This window comes from Scyliorhinus torazame, chromosome 13 (assembly GCF_047496885.1).
Source record: "Scyliorhinus torazame isolate Kashiwa2021f chromosome 13, sScyTor2.1, whole genome shotgun sequence".
Lineage (NCBI taxonomy): Eukaryota > Metazoa > Chordata > Chondrichthyes > Carcharhiniformes > Scyliorhinidae > Scyliorhinus > Scyliorhinus torazame.
In genome coordinates, this window is record NC_092719.1 from 73,231,432 (window position 1) to 73,253,332 (window position 21,901).

At 50.5% G+C, this 21,901-nt stretch overlaps 1 protein-coding gene across 2 annotated transcripts in view; it reads left to right on the forward strand.

The window, feature by feature from the left end:
- The window catches only part of pde3a (phosphodiesterase 3A, cGMP-inhibited), a 645,056-nt gene that overhangs the window by 557,969 nt on the left and 65,186 nt on the right, over positions 1-21,901 (forward strand). The window contains exons 7-9 of one of the 2 annotated variants that reach the window (XM_072471756.1): positions 16,840-16,961; positions 18,778-18,968; positions 21,155-21,292. In XM_072471756.1, coding sequence (XP_072327857.1) covers positions 16,840-16,961; positions 18,778-18,968; positions 21,155-21,292 — 451 coding nt within the window. The remainder of the gene's footprint in view (positions 1-16,839; positions 16,962-18,777; positions 18,969-21,154; positions 21,293-21,901) is intronic. The other variant, XM_072471758.1, reaches the window with a different exon arrangement.

Here is a 21,901-nt window from a genome sequence, read left to right on the forward strand (position 1 = left end):
GCAGGAGCAACTCAGCTCCCTGGCCCTTTGTCATTAACCTTACAAATATTTTCTCTTCAGGTCCTTCTCCAATTCCCATTTTTTAAAATCAATTTAGAATACCCAATTAATTTTTTCCAATTAAGGGTCAATTTAGAGTGGCCAATCCACCTACCCTGCACATCTTTGGGTTGTGGGGGCGAAACCCACGCAAGCACGGGGAGAATGTGCAAACTCCACACGTACAGTGACCCAGAGCCGGGATTGAACCTGTGACCTCGGCGCCGTAAGGCAACAGTGCTAACCACTGCGCCACTCTGCTGCCCATCCAATTCCCTTTTGAAACCACGATTGCATCTGCCTCCATCACACTCTCAGGAGTGCATATCCAGGACGGTATATGGCGCAGTGGTTAGCACTGGGCTACGGCGCTGAGGACCCGGGTTTGAATCCCGGCCCTGGGTCACATTCTCCCCATGTTTGCGTGGGATTCACCCCCACAACCCAAAGATGTGCCGGCTAGGTGGATTGGCCATGCTAAATTGCCCCTTAATTGGAAAAGAAAAATAATTGGCTACTCTAAATTTATTTAAAAAAAGATAGTGCATAGCCGATCCTAAGCGTCACCGTGTGACAAAGCCAGATTTCGCCCCTCCCCCCCAAATGCGGCATGTTTTCTGGCGCCATTGACAGCTCACCATTGGCCGTCGGCAATATAATAATAATGATAATAACTTCTGGTCAAGGCGATGTCTACGGCATTTTATGTGGTTTGTCCGCCCCGCCGCTGTGGAACCCGCCATGGGGTGGGGTAGCCTTTGCCAGGACCGAAAAACCCCACCGGCAGGAAGGGCTGGAAAATCCCGTCCGAAGTTTTCCCTCAAGTCATCGTTAGTTCTTTTGCCAATCATCCTCAATTGGTGTCCTCTGGTTCTCGACCCTTAGACCAATGGGGATGTTTTCTCCCCATCTATTCTGTCTAAATTCCTCCTGATTTTGAACACTTCTATCAAATTTTTCTCAACCTTCTATTCTCTAAGGAGGACAATCCCAGCTTCTCTAATCGATCCAAGTAACTGATGCATCTCATCTCTGAAAATATTCTTGTATATATTTTCTGCATCCCTTCTCAAGTCTTCAGACTCCTCCTAAAGAGCGATATTCAGAATTGGACATAATTCTCTATCTGAGGTCGAACCAGCATTTTATACAGGTTTAATATAGCTTCCTCAATTTAGTGCTCTATTCCCTTGATTAAAAAAGATTGACTCATAGTTGACTTCAGTTCCTGCCGCTGCAGGAGTTTTGTGTACCAAAGAATCAAGGAGTAACTATCCACCATTACCCAACTGTGGTGGAGGTCCCTGTCCGGAGGCCATGTCTTGTATGATTCTGAGCTCTGGGGTCCTGCTCACCAGGTGTGGAGCGTAGAGATCAGAAAGCTGTTAATGTCATCGAATTTACAGTACAGAAGGAGGCCTTTTGGCCCATCAAGCCTGCACCAGTCCTTGGAAAGAGCACCCCTACCTAAGCCCCCACCTCCACCCTATCCCCGTAACCCCACTCGACCTATTTTTGGACACTAAGGGCAATTTATCATGGCCAATCCACCTAGCCTGCACATCTTTGGACTGTGGGAGGAAACCGGAGCACCCGGAGGAAACCCACGCAGACAGGGGGAGAAAGTGCAAACTCCACACAGATAGTGACCCAAGCGGGAATCGTACTGGGACCCTGGAGCCCTGGAGCTGTGAAGCAACTGTGCTAACCACTGTGCTACCGTGCCCGCCATTTATGATCGGATTCAGTAAAAGATCGGCAAAGTGAAGTGGGAGAGACACAGAGCTAATTGCAGCAATGGGAGTAGGGGATACAACACATGGTGAAAGAACTTTCATCCACGACCTTCCGCATCCTTGACAGAAATAGCACCTCTGTTCATGAGGTTTCCCAGCAATTTAATTGAGAATCCCTTTATCGAGCTCCGTCCTGTTCGTTAACTAGTTGAAATCACAATCTCTGTATATTCTACCTCTCCAACATCCTACTCCATTGAGACATACAGCTGGTCGTCTATTGGATGTCTGCGTTCACTTGCTGTCATAACATTTGTGGCAGCATTCATTTTGACATTTTACAGAACATGGTATAGCTTCATACATTATCATATATACAGAATAGTGTATGCAACTACTATAACGGTGTCAAATCAGGTGCCAAACTTGTCAGCTAAGATATCATGAACCAAGGAAAGCCCCTGAGTAAGTGTATCTAAGATAAATATTTGGATAAGTGATGGCAATAAAAGTAAAATAGCCAGATATTAGTAACTAAAATAATTGTAAATATGTCCAGAACAAATTTAATTCAGTGTTTCAAATTAAAACCAGATCATCCAGCTCCAGCTATAGATATATTCACCAGCATACCACTTCTTCAGTCATCACTCGCTAACGAGTATGATTGTTGACCCAAGAAACTCCATGTTACTGGTCATGGGTCTGTGTTTCCTTGCATGGCTGATGAACCCAATCCCAAAGCTGCATCTTCGGCTGTACACTTGGCTGGTGATTCTGGGAGGTGGGATTGGTTCTTGGACTCGAGATCGCTTGAGGTAGACGCCTGGTTTGGGACATTTTTAAAAGTGGGCATGCCGTTGCACGTCAGCAGATACACGGTCCTTGACAGAGGGTAGGTCCAGTTCCAGTGGCAAGGGAACCTCGACGACGGCGATCTCCCTACTACTGCAGCCTTCATCTGCCATCGCAGCCATTTATACCATATGAATATCTTCCCCCTGATCTTCAGTTGAGGATTTGTTTTGGAATGTGCTTTGTCTGGTTCCTCCCCTCCAACCTTACCGTCATGGGTGACCCTGTCAGGAGCTTAAGACTCTCAGCAGCATTGCTCTCCGGAACGTTCAAGCCTTTCCAACACGGCAATGTGGCAATCCAAGAAAAGGCACATACCATTATATAATGGAAATTTGCCAGAGTGTTGGTGTATATTTCAGTGGGTAAAGGAATGGGATGGGTTAAATGCAGTCTGTGGAAAACAATGTGCATTTATAAAACACTTTCAATGTTGTAAAATGTCCCAAGGTGCTTCACAGAAGTGTTATCAAAAACCATGGGCGGGATTCTCTGACCCCCCGCCGGGTTGGAGAATCGCCGGGGGTCGGCGTGAATCCCACCCCGCTGCTCAGACGCCGGCTGCCGAATTCTCCGGTGCCGGTTTTTGGGCGGGGGCAAGGATCACGCCACGCCAGTCGGGGGCCGTTGCCAGCGGCCCCCCCCGGCCATTCTTCGGGCCCCGATGGGCCGAGCGGCCGCCCGTTTTCGGCTAGTTCCACTGGCGTGGATTAGACAAGATCCATACCGGCGGGACCTGGCTTGGAGGGTGGCCTGCAGTGTCCTCGGGGTGGGGGGGGGGGGGGCGCGGGGGGATCTGGCCCCGGGGAGGGCCTCCATGGTGACCTGCGCATGCGCCAGAACACGCTGGCGCTCCTGCGCATGCGCCAACTCACGCCGACCGGCAGAGGCCCTTCAGTGCCAGGCCCGGGCGGTCGCCACGGACTCCGGGGTGAACCGGGACTGCCACCACAACTCTCTCCACGAGCCACGTGCAGCCAGCGGGCGCCGCCAACTTCCTTCTCCAGGGCCACGTGCGGCCTCCGGGTGCCGTCATCTTGTCCCCCAGGGACCACGTGCGACAAATGGGCACCGCCATCTTGTACACCTCCAGCCATGTGCAAACAGTGGGCGCCGCCATCTTGGCTGGACTCTCAGGACCCCGACTCGGGTGACCAAACACCGCCCAAGGAAAACATCCAAATTCTGCCACGACTTGCCTCGGTGACCCTGGACCAGTCTCGGCCCCGAACACTCTCGACTGGGACGACGACCGTGCTCATCAACGGGCATAAAACATCCTGCCTGATCGACTCCGGGAGCACAGAGAGCTTCATACACCCCAATACGGTAAGGCAATGTTCTCTTCCCATCCACCCAGTCAACCAAAAAAAACTCCCTGGCCTCCGGGTCTCACTCGGTAGAGATCAAAGGGTTCTGCATAGCGAACCTCACGGTCCAGGGAAGGGAGTTTATAAATTACCAGCTCTACGTCCTTCCTCACCTCTGCGCTGCCACGCTCCTAGGGTTAGACTTCCAATGTAACCTCCAGAGCTTAATTTTTAAATTTGGCGGCCCTATACCCACCTTACTGTCTGCAGCCTCGCGACCCTCAAAGCCGATCCGCTTTCCCTGTTTGCGAACCTCACCCCGGATTGCAAACCCGTCGCCACCAGGAGCAGACGGCACAGTGCCCAGGACCAGACCTTCATTAGGTCGGAAGTCCAGCGGTTACTGAAGGAAGGTATTATTGAGGCAACCGTCCCTGGAGAGCTCAAGTAGTGGTTGTAAAGACCGGGGAGAAGCATAGGATGGTCATCGATTATAGTCAGACCATCAACAGGTATACGCAGCTCGATGCGTACCCTCTCCCCTGCATATCTGATCTGGTCAATCAGATTGCACAATACAAGGTCTTTTCCACGGTGGATCTAAAATCCGCCTACCACCAGCTCCCCATCCGCCCTAGCGACCGCAAATACACTGCATTCAAAGCAGATGGGCGGCTCTATCACTTCCTAAGGGTTCCCTTCGGTGTCACAAATGGAGTCTCGGTCTTCCAACGGGAGATGGACCGAATGGTTGACCGGTACGGTTTGCGGGCCACGTTTCCGTACCTCGATAACGTCACCATCTGCAGCCACGACCAGCAGGACCACGACACCAACCTCTGAAAATTCCTCCATACCACAAGAATCTAACATATAACAAGGACAAATGCTTGTTCAGCACCGACCGTCTAGCCATCCTCGGCTACGTAGTGCATGATGGAGTTATAGGCCCAGATCCCGAATGCATGCGCCACCTCATGCAGTTCCCCCTCCCCCACTGCTCCAAGGCCCTGAAATGTTGTCTGGGATTTTTTTCGTATTATGCCCAGTGGGTCCCCAACTATGCGGACAAGGCAAGCCCACTAATTCAATCCACAGTTTTTCCCCTGTCGGCAGAGGCCCGCCAGGCCTTCAGCCGCATCAAAGCGGACATCGCAAAGGCGATGATGCATGCAATCGTCGAATCCCTCCCCTTCCAAGTCGAGAGCGATGCATCCAACGTAGCTCTGGCGGCCACCTTCAACCAAGCAGGCAGACCCGTGGCCTTCTTCTCATGCGTCCTCCATGCTTCAGAAATTCGCCATTCCTCAGTTGAAAAGGAGGCCCAGGGCATAGTAGAAGCTGTGCGGCACTGGAGGCATTACCTGGCCGGCAGGAGATTCACTCTCCTCACTGACCAACGGTCGGTTGCTTTCATGTTCAATAATGCACAGCGGAGCAAGATAACGAACGATAAGATCTTATGGTGGAGGATTGAGCTCTCCACCTACAACTATGAGATCTTGTATCGTCCCGGGAAGCTAAATGAGCCTCCTGAAGCCCTATCCCGCGGCACATGTGCCAACGCACAAGGGGACCGCCTCCGGGCCCTCCACGAGGACCTCTGCCACCCGTGGGTCACTCGATACTTCCATTTCATTAAGACCCGTAACCTGACCTACTCCATCGAGGAGGTCAGGACAGCCACCAGGAATTGCCAAATCTGCGCGGTGTGCAAGCCGCATTTCTACAGGCCAGAGAAAGCGCACCTGATAAAGGCTTCCCGTCCCTTTGAACGTCTCAGTATGGACTTCAAAGGGCCCCTCCCCTCCACCGACCGCAACACGTACTTCCTGAACGTGATTGACGAGTACTCCCGGTTCTCGTTCGCCATCCCCTACCCCGACATGACCGCAGCCACCGTCATAAAAGCCCTCCAAAATATCTTGTCGTTGTTTGGTTCCCCCACCTACATACACAGTGATAGGGGGTCCTCCTTCATGAGAAACGAACTGCGTCAATTCCTGCTCAGCAAGGGCATTGCCCCGAGCAGGACGACCAGTTACAACTCCCGGGGAAACGTGTAGGTGGAGAGGGAGAACGGAAGGGTCCGGAAGACTGGCCCTACGGTCCAGGAATCTCCCAGTCTCCTGCTGGCAGGAGATCCTCCCAGATGCTCTCCACTCCATCCGATCACTGCTGTGTATCATGACCAACCAAACACCTCACGAACGTCTCCTTGTCTTCCCTAGGAAGTACTCCTCTGGGACCTCGCTCCCAACCTGGTTGGCAGCTCCTGGACCCATCCTGCTCCGCAAACACGTGCGGGTACAGAAGTCGGACGCATTGGTCGAGAGGGTCCACCTCCTGCAGGTTAACCCTCAATACGTCTACGTGGCGTACCCCAACGGCCGACAGGATACGGTCTCCCTACGGGACCTGACGCCCACTGGAACCCCACCCACACCTCCACTACCGACCCCATCCTCCCTCCCACCGGCACACCCCACAACCGCCCTCTTCCCAGGTGGATCGGTCCTTCCACTGGTCCCATCTAGGGGTGATGAAGCTGCTGAAGAAGCCAAAGCCACACTCCCGGAGCCACGGATGCCCGAGCCGGCACCTGCACCACCACCGAAGCTACGACGATCGCAGAGGGCGACCAGGGCCCCCGATCGACTAATTGCTTCACTCTGACTGTAAATAATTACTGTAAATAGTTGTGACATGTAACAAGGCAAAACATTGTGCTAATGTATACCAGGTACCACCACAACCTACACCTCTACCACTGTATAACGCGAGACCACCACACCCGACGGACTCTTTCTTTTAACAGGGGGTGAATGTAGTAGCCGGTATTAGGGGTATTATGGTACGCTGAATAATGCTGTAAGACCATTGGTGTGGGAGGTACCTGAGACTGCTATTTTCATTGGTGAAGCCTGCCTGCTGGTTCCGCCCAGTCAGGCGGAGTATAAGAGCCTGTGTCTCCCCAGCAGCCGTATTCTGTACCTGTGCTGCTGGGGGAAACATCTAGTGCAATAAAGCCTTCAATTATCTCCAATCTCATCTCAGGAGTTATTGATCGTTGAGCCCCCGCATCAAAGCAGAGGGTGCTTCTGGGTGATAACGGTGATCCGCTGACCATCTGGCCTGTGATTGAGGTCAGTAACTGCACAACTGATCAGCATTCACATAATAAGAGCCATGCTGCCACGAAGAACGGAATTGTAGACTATCATTCTTAACCGATGCTTCCACTGCCTGGGCCATTCTTGAGGAGCCCTGCAGTACTCTCCAGAGCATGTGTCATCATTTATCATGATCTGCTGCGTCCTCCACATCCTTGTCATCATGAGGGCACAGCCATTACCACCAGGTTGTGGAGAGAATAGTTAATGGTTATGTTAGTTAGACAAGGATGTTAATGATGATAGAAGCATGACCTCAGGGTCAGATGATCAAGAAACTCCAAGAGAACAAGACACAGACAATCTATGTCCAGAGAGCGATATACGTGCCATGGAGTCTTGGATGCAAATAGAACTAAATTAATAGTTTCAAGAAACACTATATACTGACTATCTCCAAGTCATTCATAGAGCAAGTGAAACCTCATCGGAATATGGTGGCTGTGCTGGAGGCCAAAGAACTGAGGCCATCGATCGGAAACCCTTGGGTGAAGACCTTGGAACAGGTTGACTTCACAATGAAGTAGGACAAAAATAAAACTTATTTTGGCAGGGGACAGTGAACCATACATGATGTCAGCAGCCATTGACCAGCCACTATCACTTCCACAGCCCTGCCAACACATTGACAGTTCTCAGCAAGGACCTCAATGGGACCTCTGTAGGGTGACAGTTTGAAAGGTACCAAACAGATTTGAGCTTACAAGAAAAGGCCGGGTCATCGCCCTGCTCATTCGGGCCACCGCCATGTGGGCCCGGTGCACGACCTTAAACTGGATCAGGCTGAGCCTGGCGCATGTTGCGGTCATGTTTACTCTGCTCAGGGCTTCTGCCCAAATACCGTCCTCCAGCTCCCCCCCCCCGAGCTCCTCCTCCCACTTAAGCTTCAGGTCCTCGATCTGCGTATCCTCAGCTCCCATTAGTTCCTTGTAGACGTCTGAAATTCTACCCTCTCCCAACTCTCCCCTAGAAACTACCCTGTCCTGCCTCCCTTTGGCGGGAGACATGGGAAGGACGGCACCAGTCTGCGTACAAAATCCCTCACCTGCAAGTATCTAAAGTCGTTCCCTCTCGCCAGCCCAAACTTCTCCTCCCGCGCCCTCATACTCGGAAAGCTCCCTTCCAGGAACAGATCCCCCATCCTCACAATCCCCACCCTCCTCTCCAGTCGATACTCCCCCGTCCATGTTCCCCGGGACAAATCGGTGTTTGCCGCAGATTGGGGTCCACACCAATGCTCTTACCTCCCCTACATGCCTCCTCCACTGGCCCCCAGATCCGAAGAGCCGCCACTACTATCAGGCTGGTGGAGTACCGTGTCGGCGGAAGCAGCAGAGGCGTCGTGACCAGGGCTGCTAAGCTAGAGCCCCTGAACGAAGCAGCCTCCATCCGCTCCCAAACCGACCCCGCACCCACCATCCATTTCCTTATCATCGCTATGTTGGTCGCCCAGTAATAGTTGCTGAAGTTCGGCAACGGCAGCCCCCCTTCACCTCTGTTCCTTTCAAGCATCACCCTCTTCACCCGCGGGGACTTCCCTGCCCATACAAATCCCAGAATAATTTTATTCAGCCTCTTACAGAAGGACCGCGGGATAAAGATGGGAAGACACTGAAAAACAAACAAGAATCGTCATCTTAACAGTCTGCACCCTCCCCGCCAATGACAGCGGGAGCGCATCCCACCTCCAGACCTCCTCCCTCACTTGTTCCACCAGTCGGGACAGGTTGAGCTTACTCAACTTGCCCCAGTCCCGTGCCACCTGAATCGCCAAATATCAGAAACTCTCCCCCACCAGCCTGAACGGCAACCCCTTCATCCTACTCTCCTGCCCTCTCGCCTGAATTACAAACAACTCGCTCTTAGCCATGTTTAGTTTGTATCCGGAGAACCGGCCAAATTCCTTCAGGGTTGCCATGATACCGTCCATCCCCACCATTGGGTCCGATACATATAACAGCAGATCGTCTGCGTTTAATGAGACTCTATGTTCCACTCCCCCCCCGGACCAGCCCTTTCGAGCCCCGAGAAGCTCTCAGTGCAATTGCCAGCGGCTCTATGGCCAGCACAAACAGCAGTGGGGAGAGAGGGCAGCCCTGTCTTGTCCCACGGTGCAGTCTAAAGTAGTCCGATGTCGTCCTGTTCATCCGTGGCCTGATATAATAGCCAGTCGATGAACCCCACCCAAACCCGAACCGTCCTAGTACCTCCCACAGATACTCCCACTCAACCCGGTCAAAAGCCTTTTCAGCATCCATGGCTACCACTATCTCTACCTCCCTACTCTCCGGGGGCATCATAATCACGTTGAGCAGCCTTCTTAGGTTGGCCACCAGCTGCCTCCCCTTTGCAAACCCGGTTTGGTCCTCCCCAATTACATCCGGTACACAATCCTCAATTCTAGTCACCAAGATCTTGGCCAGTAACTTGGCGTCTACGTTAATCAAAGAGATCGGCCTGTATGACCCACAAGCCTCCGGGTCCTTATCCCGTTTCAGAATGAGCGAGATGGTGGCCCGCGACATCGTCGGGGGTAAACGCCCTCTGTCTTTTGCCTCGTTAAAGACCCTGACCAGCACCGGCCCCACCATTCCGGCAAATGTTTTGTAAAACACCACCGGATACCCGTCCGGCCCCGGGGCTTTACCCGACTGCATGACCTCCAGGCCCCCCAACACCTCTTCGATCCTGAACAGGGCCCCCAGTCCGTCCACCAACCCCTCCCCACTCTTGGGAAGGTCAGTCCGTCCAGGAATCGCCTCATCCCCGCCGGTCCCCCGGGTGGTTCTGAATTGTACAGCTTCCTATAAAAGTCCCTAAAGACCTTGTTCAGCCCTGCTGGATCACTGACTAGATTACCTTCCCCATCCACTACCCTCCCTATTTCCCTGGCCGCTTCCCTCTTCCACAGTTGCTGCTCAAGCATTCTAATGGCTTTCTCCCCATGCTCATAAATCACGCCTTTTACCTTTCTAAGCTGCTCTACAGCCTTGCCTGTAGTCATCACCCCAAATTCGGCCTGCAGCCTCTGTCGTTTCCTGAGTAACTCTGGCCTCGGGGATTCCGCATAACTCCTGTCTGTCCGTAGAATTTCCTTAGTCAGTCGGTTCGTCTCTGCCCTATCTGTTCTGTCCCTGTACGCCAGGATTGAATTCAGCTCCCCTCTCACTACTGCCTTCAGTGCCTCCCAGAGCACTGCTGCCGAGATTTCTCCAGTATCGTTCACCTGCAGGTAATTCTGTATTCACTTCCTCAGCCTCTCACACACCTCCTCGTCCGCGAATAGTCCAACTTCCAGCCTCCATGGTGGGCGCTGAAAGCTGTCCTTACAAAACTGCAGGTCTACCCAGTGCGGAGCATGGTCCGATATGGCAATTGCCGAATATTCTGCCCCCACCATTCCGGCCAACAGGTCCCTACTCACAACAAAGTAGTCAATTCGGGAATACACCTTGTGGACGTGGGAGTAGTACGAGAACTCCCTCGCCGTCGGCCGGCTAAATCTCCACGGATCTGCTCCCCCAATGTGCTCCATGAACCCTCTCAGTTCCTTTGCCATCGCTGGCAACCTGCCCGTTCTTGAACATGACAGATCCAGGCTCGGGTCCAGGACTGTATTAAAGTCCCCGCTCATGATCAAGTTACGCGAGTCCAAGTCGGGGATCTTCCCCAGCATCCTCCTAATAAAATCCACATCGTCCCAATTAGGGGCATACACACTGACCAGGACTACTCTCACCCCTTCGAGCTTGCCCCTCACCATAACGAACCTGCCATCCCAATCCACGACTGTGCCCTCCGCCTCAAATTGTACCCTTTTATTAATCAGGATCGCAACCCCCCTCGTCTTAGAATCCAGCCCCGAATGAAAGACCTGACTGACCCAGCCCTTCCTTAACCTAACCTGGTTTGCCACTTTCAGGTGCGTCTCCTGCAGCGTGACTATGTCCGCCTTCAGAACCCGCAGATGCGCAAACACACGCACCCTCTTCACTGGTCCATTTAACCTTCTAACATTCCAGGTGATCAGCCTGGTTGGGGGGCACTTTGCCCCCCCCTTTGCCGATCAGCCAACCTCTTTCTTTGGACAGCCCCCTAGCCATGTGTCGAACTTCCTCTGGCCCGCCCCCTGGACGGCTCCACCCATGACCTCCTCACTGTTGCCATGCCCAGTTTCCATCCCCGTCAGCAGAACAACTCCCCCCCCCCTCCCCCCCTAACAACACCATCCTACCACCTAACGCCTGCTCTAATCTAACTATATGGACACCCCCCACCTTGGCTCCCGTTGACTAGGTGCACTCAGCTCCCACCCATTGTTCCCAGTCACCCCTCCCCCGACCCCTCCACACCACTTCCCCAGATCAGCCCTACTTAAGCAAACACTCTCTACACGTCATAAACAACCCCCACAATAGCACAATTCAAATTAAACAAGAAAAAAGAGATAAGAAATAACAGGCACTCTCAGTCCTTCCCATACAGACACAGAAAAAGATACAAAAAAGATACAAAAAAAAATTGCACAAAGTTCCTCTGAAGCATCCATTTTAACCCAACCCTTTTAACTGTTTTCGTTATTAATTTCCCCCAGCCAAACTCCAACTAAGCAAAGAGCCCAAACAGGAAACTTTCAGCTAAACTACGCAAAAAGCACACAAAAACAACCAAAAAAAAAGATACATCCCAAAACGGGAGAGACACCACATATACTTAAAAGCTCTAACATGAGTCCAAACGTCCTCAGCTCAGGGCCAGCCCTTGCTTCTTAACGAAGTCCATCGCCTCTTCGTGTTCCTCAAAATAGTGGTGCTGACCCTCATACGTAACCCACAGTCGCGCCGGAAAAAGCAGCCCGAATTTCACCTTGTTTTTATACAGTATCTCCTTCACCTGGCTGTAGCCTCCCCTCCTCCTGGCCACCTCAGCGCTCAAATCCTGGTACACACGGAGGGTGGTATTGTCCCAAATACAGCTTCGTGTGCTCTTTGCCCATTGCAGCACCCGTTCCTTGTCCAGGTACCTGTGAAAGCGTACCACCATCGCTTGTGGGGGACCCCCTTGTCGCGGCTGCCTCACCTGCACTCTGTGTGTCCTGTCCACCACCGACGGGCATGGGAACACCTCGTTCCCCAGCAACTTCTGAAACATACCCTCCACATATGAGGCAGCGTCTAGCCCCTCTGTCCCCTTCGGGAGGCCCACGATTCTCACGTTCTGCCGACAAGGTCTGTTGTCCAGGTCCTCCAGCCTTTCCAGAAGCACTTTTTGCTAGTCTCTCAGCCTCCGAATCTCCACATCCGCCACCGTTAGAAAGTCAGCCTGCTCCTCCACTAACTTCTCCAACTGCTGGAGCTTCTCAGCCTGATCGTCCAGCCTTTTTCCCATCTGATCAATCGACTTCTGAAGCGGCTCCAAGTTGTCACATTTCAGAGCCAAAAAGCCCTCCTGCATAGCCTGCAGCAGCTGCTCCATTGTGGGCTGGGCTGTCGGCTCCTTGCTCTGTTGGACCTCCAACTTGATAAAAATCATGTCTTGTGCACTGTACCGCCTGCTCCTGGTGGCGACAGGCTTACAGTCGGGGGTGAGGTTCGCGAAGAGCGAAGGGGGGGTGACCTTAAGGGTCGCGAGGCTACATACAGTGAGGGGGGTAGGGATCCGGCGAATTTTAGGGTCAGGCTTCGGTGACTGCATTGGAAGTCGAGTCCAAGCAGTAGCGGGGCGCAGAGGTGAGGGAGGACATACAGTTTAAAACGGGTGTACTCAGCGCCCTGTATTGCGAGGTTCACGACACAATACCCCCAGATCTGCACTGAATGTGATCCGAAAGCAAGGGAGATTGTCTGGAACGCGGGGTAGATGTGGGGGTAGCAGCGCCTCACCGTGTCGGGGTGGACGAAGCTCTCTGTGCTCCCGGAGTCGAAAAGACAGGGGGCCTCGTGCCCATTGACCCAGACGGCCATCATCGAGTTCTTCAAGTGTTTTGGCTGCGACTGGTTGAGGGTGTATGCACAGAGCTGCGGGTAGTCTGCGTGGTTGGAGGTATCGGGGTCATAACTTGGCGGCCCCATGGGCCGCACATGTCGGGCTGAGTCGGAGATGGCGACCAAGATGGCCGACCCATCGGTCGCACGTGTCGGTTGGTGCTGAAGATGGCGGCCAATATGGCCACCCCCATGGGTCGCACGTGTCGGGCGGGTTAAAGATGGCGGCCCCCACGAGCTGCATGAGGCGGATGACGCGTCTGAAGGGGACGGTGCTGGCAGGCACGCAGCCACATTGTGGGGTCTGCGAGCCTGAGAGTCCGTGGGCCGGGCCTGGTACGCTTTCGATTTCGGGGCTTTGGATCGGGCCAGACAGACTCTGGCAAAATGTCCCTTTTTGCCGCAGTCGCTGCATGTTGCAGCGCGGGCTGGGCAACGGTGCCGGGGGTGTTGACCCTGACCACAGAAGTAGCAAGGCGATCCCCCGGGCTGAATGGGCAGCCACGCAGCACAGGCCTGGGACATAGTTGGGTCTGGTGAAGGCCGCGTCTGTGGTGCCCACGTGGGGTTCGCTGGGTCTACGGGAACGCGCTGAGGCTCTGGTAGGCCACCTCTAACGAGGAGGCTAGCTTTTCCGTGTCCTGTAGGTCAATTTTCCAGCAGTCACTGCCGGATGTAGTTAGACCGGACCCCAGCCACGTCGGTGTCCCGGATCATCTGTTTCATGTGCTCATTGGCCTTCACATCCTTGTAGTTGCAGTTGCGGGCGAGTAGAGTCAGGTTCTCCAGGTATTCGTCCAGCCATTCCCCGGCACGTTGTCGTCGGGTAGTGAGGCGGTGCCGCGCGAACACTTCGTTCACGGGCTTCACAAACTGTCTCTTTAGAATCGCCACTGCCGCGTCGTAGGTGGCTGCGTCTTGAATTGTACCCGAGACTCGGTAGCTCACCTGGGCGTAGAGGAGGCGCAGCTTGAGGGCGTCGGAGGGAGGCGTTGCAGAGGAGTCGAGGTAGGCCTCAAAACAGCGGAGCCAGTGGGAGAAGATTTCCTTAGCTTCTGCTGCTCGTGCGTCGAGTTCCAATTTATCAGGCTTCAGAGCGGCTTCCATAGTGATGTCTTTGTGTAATAAATTGATGTACCATTAATCTACTGCTAGACGATGAGGGCGACAGAACATAGGCTTTATTACACAAGAACTTGCCTGCCTAGATCGCTGTAACAACTGAGCGCCTCCCCCAGGTCTATATACCGTCCAGGGGGGGCGGAGCCAGAGGCAGAGCCCACCAGGGTTCCAGTACACCACATGGAAAAGGGATCATATTACAGTACTCTACAGGCAACTTATTCTGGTGAATACATTCACCACAACTCCCATCTTCCAGATGTGTGGAGGGAATGTGAAACTCCAAACCTCAACAGCATCCAAACTCGGAAATAGGTGACTAACACATGTTAGGAAGGATTCAAGTTCAATCCGTAGATGAAATGGCAACTTGCGCAACGCACCAAAGTGCTGGCCATTTATTTCAGTCACCGCTGAAATCTTGTTTTCATTCAACATATTTGCTGAGATTTGAATTGAACATGTTTATCAAGCCTATGAATGAGCTCTTCTTTCAGTGACCTGTTGAGGCCATGAATGACGTATTAGAAGGTATGAGTGGAAGGGCATTTTTTTTTGTTGCAGTTTATGGGAAAAATTGTTTTGAACAAATGGTGAGTCCAAGAGGTTCTAGTGTCGGCGCATCCTGCTGCTAATGCAGATGACCGGGATTGTTTTTTTTAAAAGCTTGTTACATTCCCAAAAAATTAGGTCTGAGCCAAGATACATGAGAACACTTCAGGCTATGTTCGCAGAAGACTACAGAGTGGAACAGTGGTTGCAGTGAGAAAGGCAATGCCGAGACTAAGCCTTGTTTACATGTTGGGATCAAAGCAAAATACTGCAGATGCTGAAGATCTGAAATAAAAGCAAAAAATGCTGGAAAGGATCTACCGGTCTGGCAGCATCTGCAAAGAGACTTCTTCGGAACTGAGAAACTGTCGGAATCAATGCTTTTATCACTGAAACGGTTTCATTAACTCACATCCGAAATGGGGATGAAAAACTTGTTACTGCATAGAAATAAAAAAAGGTATACAATAAAGAAACAGACCTTTCGCCCAGCTGGTCCATTCTAGAGGTCCTGCTCCACACAAGACTTCTCCCACCTCTCCATCTACTTCTGTCAGCACATCCTCCGATTATCCTCCTCTGTTTATGTAGCTTCTCTTTAAGTGCATCTATGCCACGGACCTCAATAACTTCACATGGTACCGCATATCATTGCTGGTCACGGGAACACAACCATCTGGATGTACCCCTCCAAGCCACTCACCAGCCTGACGTGGACATATATCAGCCGTTCTTTCACTGTCGCTGGGTCAAAATCCTGGATCTCCCTCCCTAACAGCACAGTGGGTGCACCTGCACCATGGCGCCTGCAGCGGTTCAAGGACGCAGCTCGCCACCACCTTTCTCAAGAGTGAATTAGGGACGGGCAATAAATACAGGCTTATCCAGCGACACACACATCCCTTGATTGATTTTTTAAATATCAAATCTTCAACAATCCCTGGGTAATGACGTTTTGCCTGAATAACCTGTTGGATGCATTAGTGACCATGGCACTTATCGACTACAAATGGTAACATCTTCTCTGCAATTGCCCTATTGAATCCCTTCATAATTTCAAAGACCTCTATTGGTGACAACTCAGCTTTTCCCTTCTCGAAAGAAAAGTGTTCCAGCCTACTCACCCTTCCCTGATAATTACATAGCAATTTCATATGATTACTTTGTCCTTTAGTATTTGGGCTCGAATCATCCAGCCGTTCGCTAGAAGCGAGGTTCTATGGTCCTGCCGGAAACGCTCTCCACGTCTGTGGGTTTCCCGGCGGCGTGCGATGGCTGCAAAGGGAAATCCCATTGACAGCGGCAGGAACAGAGAATCCCGCCGCCAGGGAACGGCGCGCCGCCTCCTGCCTCCGAGATACACATGGCTGGTTGGCCAGAGAATCCAGCCCCTCCTTTTTTTAGCGCATTCAGTAGAATGGAACAAAATGACAGCGATAACAACTTCTTTTCAATTCACTCAAAGAAAATGAGCCCTACGCGCAGCTGCCGATACTTGGGATGGCAAGTGCCGATCGCCCACCATCCTCAAAACTCTACCCCAGGTCCTTAATCTCAGGGGTAGAGTCACACTGGAAGACTCCTGCAAATCTCCTATTTATAGAATGGCATTGGCAGAAGGTCCAAAATGTATTGTGCATCCTCTTGGAATGGAGTAATCTAACTTAGAATGTAAAATAAATGAAAGTAACATTTTTAAGTTGTGATAACATTCTTCATTACTTCCAAAAGTGAGCTACACACCCGGCACAGTACAGTGGCCATCCACCAATATCCTTCCACCTATGAGATTTGATGATTCCTGATTAATACTGCTCACAATAAACATGTCAGAAAGTTAGACAATACCTTGAATGCTTCCTGAACGGAGAAATCTATTTTGGCATCCTTTGAGATGAAATCTTGCCACCAAGTACTTTGGTTGAAATTACAGATCGATTCTGATATTAGCTGAGGGACAGTACTCTGCTCCCTTGGATGATTGTAAATTTGGAAGCAGATGAACGAGGGGCGAAACAGGGCCATTTCATTATTTGAGGACTTTTATTTCCATTTCCTTTCATTCCAGCTGTGGACGACCACTCAACAAACTGACACATTCGGACAGCACAGGGGATCGAGTTGATGCACCGGGACATTTGCGAAACAGAAGCGGTGAGCTGGTTATATCAAGCAACCCTCCCCTGCACGGTACTGAACGAGGAGTTAACGTTGATTCACCTGATAGTGGTACCTGTTGTTTATTCATGGAGTATCTAGGCAGGATGCTGAAGTGTGAGATGTTCCTGCGCTTTATTTTGATGATTTTAGCACAACTCCTGTGGAATACACTCAGTTAAGGGGTTTTCAGTGGGGTGAGGCTGGGTACTGAGCGGGGGCAGTTAGCGTTGAATGCTGCATTCCTTCAACTCAAGCTCATAACAGTAGCATGTGGCTTTCCTCTCATTTTTCAATCTGTCCTCTCTGTGTCCCTATGCCTAGCATGCAAGGCAGAGAGAGACGGTCCATGCCAGTGTTTTCTCTCATATAACCTGTGTCCACATGCTCTGCCGGTGTTTTAAAAATTCCTTCTTGGATTTGAACATCATTGGCAAGGCCAGCATTTGTCGCCCATTCCTAATTGCCCTTGAGAAGGTGGTGGTGAATTGTTATAGTCTGTGCGGTGTAGGTACACCTGCAGTGCTGTTAGGGAGGAAGTTCCTGGATTTTGACCAAGTGACAGTGAAGGAAGAGCGGCATAGTTCCAAGTCAGCATGGTGAGCGGCTTTGAGGGAAACTTGTAGGTGGCGTTGTTCCCAAGTGTCCGTGGTGGTTGGCCTTCTAAGTTGTAGAGGTCACGGATTTTGAAGATGCTGTCAAAGGAGCTGTTGTAGTGTATCAAGCGACACTCAACACAGAGACGGTAAAGGTCCAAACAAAATAAAGACTTTAATTTACCAGTACGCTGGACAGCACGGTGGCGCAGTCATTAGCACTGCTGTCTCACAGCAGCAAGGACCTGGGTTCGATCCCTGCCCCTGGTCACTGTCCATGTGGAGTTTGCACATTCTCCTGTGCCTGGTTGGGCTTCATCCCCACAACCCAAAAAGATGTGCAGGGTAGGTGAATTGGCAATGCTAAATTGCCCCGTAATTGGAAACAAATAATTGGGTACTCTAAATTTATGAAAAATCTTTTTTACCAATACGCAAACAGGGCTCCAACTCAAGAGACTCTTCAGCGAACGAAGTTTGTTTTACATATTTACACACTTTACAATCGTTCTTGTTACCCAGGTATCCAGTTTGTCACATGACCACGAACAGTACTTGACAATTATATTATCGATGTCTTAATAGATGACTAGACCAGTCCTGGTTGAAATAAATGCTTCCTTTGTAAAGCTAATGCACAGCAATTATCTCTCTGTAACGCTAAACAAGTTTCTACTTTACAGACATTATCGTGGTTATATATCTCTTTGTGCAGTTAAACTTCTCTTTCAGTCTGACCAGAGTCTGATTTACGCTTGAATTAAATACATGTTTAACCCTTTGAATGCCTCAACCTTGTGTCACCTTGCACTAAGCTCCCAGCCTGCTGTTTGCCTATATACCCTTCAACATATCTGTCTGGTTGTCAAATTACTTTCTGTACTTATGTACCCGTACAGAGCATTGGCAGGTTGCTGCGATGCATCTTGCCGCTGGTACACACTGCTTACACTACTACTGCTTCGCAGTAGTAGTGAATATTGAAGGTGTTGGATGGGGTGCCCTCATGAAAGGTGCTTTGCTCTGAATGGTGTTGAGCTTTATGAATGTAGCTGGAGCCGCACTCATCCAGGCAGGTGAAGAGTATCCCATCATGCACCTCACTTGAGCCTTGTGCATGGTGGAGAGCTGGAAAAGGCCTGGTTCGGAACATAATTTATTGGCATCTAGTTTCTTCCACCCTGAGTTGTTATCCAAGGGACCACGTACATCAAGAGACAGGATAAGTACTGATGACTATTTGTTCCTTGCAGATGATCCTGCACAAGCAACATCTGACTACGACAGCACCCATGAAACAAATAACAGCGACAGCAGCGACATCACACAGAACGATGACGAGCAGGAGTCCTGTTCAAAAGGATTGGTGCAATCCCTCAAAGGTTCTGAATGCAGAAACTACAGACCAGAAAGCCTTATGTTGCACCATTTGATTCCTGCTGAGGTACTTCATTAGAATAAGTTTGCGTTGTATGAAGCTGCAAAAGCTTTGTAAGACGGGTCATGAAGCGAGTGGGATTCACCGTTAAAAAGTACCAATGCCTTATCCATTACACTTCAAACCGCTACGCATTTCTGTCACACTTGGCTCAAATGCCCTTTTGAAAAAACATTGACGGATGGACAATTTCAGTTAGAAATATGAAGAAATAAGATAGCTAAACATTTGCCAGCAGTTTCTACGGATCCTTATAACCTATCCCCCAGAGATGGCGCTTGAGATTTACAACAGTCACCAATCTAAGGACGAGTTCCCTGCATCATTGGGTTTTGACACCAGGGACTGGTTTACATGCTGAGGGTGAAAATATCGGGGGACAAGTCTGCTTGGCCAGCTTGTACAACTTTGATGTTTTATACGACGGCCCTTTAAGTAGTAAGATGTGGGGTTCCCATCCATCTGCAGGTGGAAGACCAGCCGCACAGAGCTGCCAGCCAATCGGAGATCAGCAGCTCAGCGCCACACCAGGATCAGTGGCCACTGCCAGTATTGCAGGAGGCCCAGGAGGAAGAAGCACCATGAATACCCCCCAAACCCAGCTAAGTCTGGGACCTCGCCCCACCAGGCGGTGGCGAGGGGGTCGGCTGTGGAAAGGGGGCATGTTAGATATGGCAGGGGGGGCACGAAAGGGGGTTAGGGAGGACGCAGGGGTGCAGAGGTGTGAGGAAAAGGCCTCCAATTGGCATGGGAGAATCACCCACTCCACTTTCGTTGACCAGCAGCCTGCAGGGTTAAGCCTGCCAGGCTACACGTTCAGAGCGTTCCTCTCCTGATGCCTGTTAAATCAGAGTAGTGGCTGGATGAGGCCATTAACCGGGCATTAATTGCCCACTTAAAGACCTCAGTTATGACACGGGCGGGCAGACCACTGTGCCTCACTCCCGTTGCCCATAAAATCGTGACAGCGGGCATGTGCCTAATTTATGGGTCCACCTTTGCTTGGCCTGTAGAATTCAGCCCTGGATTCAGCTTTGACCCACCCTGGGCGACAAGTGCGGAAAGGAAAATATTTTATCACAGTCTGAAACTGCTGTCTTAAGAGGGAAATAAGAATAAAATAAAATGTATTGCTTTTTTAAACGTTAAAATCTCTATGTTTTAAATTATTTACTGAACAAGCCCAACGTAGTGGAGAGTCAAAGTTGAGTTTGGAGAATGAGCTGGTGAATTGCGCTATCCAGTGGCCTAAGCTTGTAATTACAGTGAAAGGAGCTCATAAACTGCCCTGTTCACCAAATGCGATATTTAAAATGAAAATCCGACCATATATGTATAAGATTTTTCAGTGGAAGGATCCAATATAATTATTCTTAATTCCTTGATTCACCAGCGAGGCTGGCATTAAGTATTTGTCCTTCGTTGCCCTCATGCCACTTGCTATGCCAATTCAGAGAGCCGTTAAGATTCAACAGTGCTGGGACAAGAGTCACAAGTAGGCCAGGCCAGGGTACAGCAGGTTTCCTCTCCTCAAGGGAATTGAGGACTATGGAGGGCTGGCTGTGCAGATCAGTGCAGTTGAAGCCTCAATCAGGTCAGCCATGATTTTATTGAACGGCGGAGTAGGCTTAGTGGGCTGAATAACCTACTCCTGCTCTTATTTCTTTTGACTTTAAGGATCTTTTGGACTTTTATGACAGTCCGTCAACTCGATGGCTACTTCTGCTGTTCCCGCCTGCTCATTCCTAGATTACTTTTAACCGATTTGAAATTCTCCTTCTGTCTTGGTGGAAATTGAATGCATGTTCTATGAATTATGAATCCATATACCCCTACAGTGCAGAAGGAGGCCATTCAGCCCGTCAAGTCTGCATCGACCCTCCGAAAGAACACCCTACCTAGGCCCACTCCCCGCTCTATCCCCGTAACCATCACATCTTTGGACTGTGGAAGGAAACCGGAGCACCCGGAGAAACCCACGCAGGCACGGGGGGGGGGGGGAAAGTGCAAGCTCCATATAGACAGTCATCCAAGGCCGGAATTAAACGCCGACCTACGTTGTTAAACTATGTTGCGCTCAATTCCATCAATTTCCCAATGGCGCGTTAAGTTAAAAGTGCACAGGCAAGGATCTTTTTGCATATATAGAAAAACTTCTTCATTTAGGGTAAACGATTCTTCTTATTTTCCAGGATAAACCAATTCTTGCTCCAGAACCTCTGCTGTTGGAAGGCCTTGAGCCATTATTTACGCAATTGAACAACTGGAATTTTCCCATCTTTGATCTTGTGGAGATGACAGGCTCAAAGTGTGGCCGGATCCTCAGCCAGGTGAGGATGTGCTGGAGTACTGGTGTTTTCATAGAATCCTAGAATGGTTACAGCACAGAAGAACACATTTCAGCATGTTTTTGGAAGTGCTAGACCTCGGCTATTTGCCCTTAGCCCTGAAAATGTTCTCTCTTCAGAAAATTATCCAATATCCCATTTGAAATCCATGATTGAATTGCCCTCCAACATGTCGTCAAGCTGCGTATTCTTTTCATAGTTTTTAAAATATATTGTTAGGATAATACACGGGTGAGGGGCATTGTTCAATTAAGTACTTTGACTACGTATAAATAGGGGTCAACAGGGAATCTGTGGGAGAGGAGAGTTGAGGCTGAACAAAGTCAATAAACTCTCCCAGTAAGGAAAAGTTCTGTGTCTTGATTTTGACTTCAACAACCAGTGTGGATCCTGTTAACGCATTCCAGATCCGAACCACTCATTGTTCTTTCTCCTCTTTCTTAAGATTGCAAATCATCTTAAATTGGTGCCCTCTGGTTCTTGATTTTTCCACAAATGGGAAAAATTTTGCCCCATCTACGCTGTCCAGACCCCTCATGATTTTGAATACCTCAATTAAATTTCCTGTCTTGCACAGATGTATAAAATATT